The 1,450-nt window shown below is 65.5% G+C and overlaps 1 protein-coding gene across 1 annotated transcript in view; it reads right to left on the bottom strand.

The window, feature by feature from the left end:
- Positions 1-1,450, bottom strand: part of LOC104914252 (zinc finger MIZ domain-containing protein 2) — a 3,603-nt gene that overhangs the window by 557 nt on the left and 1,596 nt on the right. The window contains exons 2-5 of the mRNA XM_019622596.1: positions 1,279-1,446; positions 1,134-1,199; positions 842-1,013; positions 13-181 (exon numbers count right to left, since the gene is read on the bottom strand). Of these exons, the coding sequence (XP_019478141.1) occupies positions 13-181; positions 842-1,013; positions 1,134-1,199; positions 1,279-1,446 (575 nt within the window). The remainder of the gene's footprint in view (positions 1-12; positions 182-841; positions 1,014-1,133; positions 1,200-1,278; positions 1,447-1,450) is intronic.

The following is a 1,450-nucleotide window of genomic DNA, read 5'->3' as shown; positions in this document are numbered from 1 at the left end:
CTCCCCCCCCACCCACCCCCATGGCACCGCCCTGACCTCATCATCAGCGTTTTGTAGACGGAGTCGCGCAGCTGGAAGACGTGGTTGCTGACAGCCAGGTTGTGCTGCAGGCGGAAGGGCTCCAGCACCACGCCGTCACGCACCGGGAAGGTCAGGCGCAGCTCCTCACCTGCGGGCGGCCCTGCAGGGACAGCAGGTGGGCAGGGGACGTCAAGGAGGTGGCAGTGGGGTGGCTGGGGACCTTGGGTGAACATCCATGGGGCAGCGGTGGGTGTTGTGGAGCGGCAGTGGTGGCAGTGGGGTGGCGGCGGTGGCGGTGGATGGCCAGTGGGGACAAGGTGGGTGTCAGTGGGGTCTCAGTGAGCATAAATGGGTGGTCATGGGGTCTCAGTGGGGGTCAGGGGGGTCCCAGTGGGGGTCAATGAGTGCTCAGTGGGGTCCCAGTAGGGGGTCAATGGGGTCTCAGTGGGGGTCAGTGGGGTCCCAGTGAGGGTTGATGAGAGCTCGCTTTCTCAGTGGGGTCAACCCACCCCACATTTAATAGCTGCCCCATGAAGCCCTGCTGGTCCCAGCTGACTCCACCCCCATAGGGAAGCCCCTCCCACTCCCAGGTGCCCCCTGAAGCCCCACCCCTGCATTAAGCCCCTCCCACATCCTATGGTCACACCCTCTTCCTGAAAGCCACACCCCCACCTGTCATTGGACAGTACCTATGATGCCCCTCCCCTCACAGACCACACCCTCTCCCATTGGCCACACCCCGAGGCAAAACCCCACCCACCCCCTGCAGCACCCAGCCCTTAAAGGGGCAACGCCACAGCAGTCCTCCCACCACTCCTACCTGAGGGCGAGGGGTGCAGGGCAGCCATGCTGGGCTTCACGTCGGGCAGGAAGGGAGCCTTGACGTCCTGGCCTGGGGACATGTAGGGTGCCATGCTGCTCCCTGGTGTCATGGGCGGTGTGGGGTTCCCAGGCAGGGGTGAACTGGGGTACCCTGGCACCGAGCGCCCTGGCTGTGGGGATACCATCATGATCACCACCAGCATCACCATCACCATCACCATCATCACCACCACCAGCACAGTGTGGCAGTGCTGGCAACCCCACAGCACGCCCACACCACCAGCACTCACCCCACTGACAGCTGCCTGGCTGTAGGTGCCAAAGGTTCCACTCTGCCCATTGAACTGCTCAGCTGCCTGCAGGGATGGTGACAGCCCCGGCTCAGCACCGCGCGCCCCGCAGCGCCAGCCCCGCACCCATCACACCCTCCCGTACCTTATAGTAAGCCCCGGTGCCGCCCGCAGCAGAGAGGTACTGGCCCACGCCCGGCTGCATCCTGTGCCCGGGGTAGGACGGGGACGACGCTGAGGACTGGGGAGCGCTGGGGGGGTACTGCGTGCCGGGGTACTGCCCGCCCTGCAGGTACTGCTGTGCCGGGTACCCCTGC

Source organism: Meleagris gallopavo, chromosome 24, assembly GCF_000146605.3.
Source record: "Meleagris gallopavo isolate NT-WF06-2002-E0010 breed Aviagen turkey brand Nicholas breeding stock chromosome 24, Turkey_5.1, whole genome shotgun sequence".
NCBI lineage: Eukaryota > Metazoa > Chordata > Aves > Galliformes > Phasianidae > Meleagris > Meleagris gallopavo.
The sequence above is the reverse complement of the archived record's forward strand: the minus strand, read 5'-3'. Positions and strand labels throughout refer to the sequence as shown.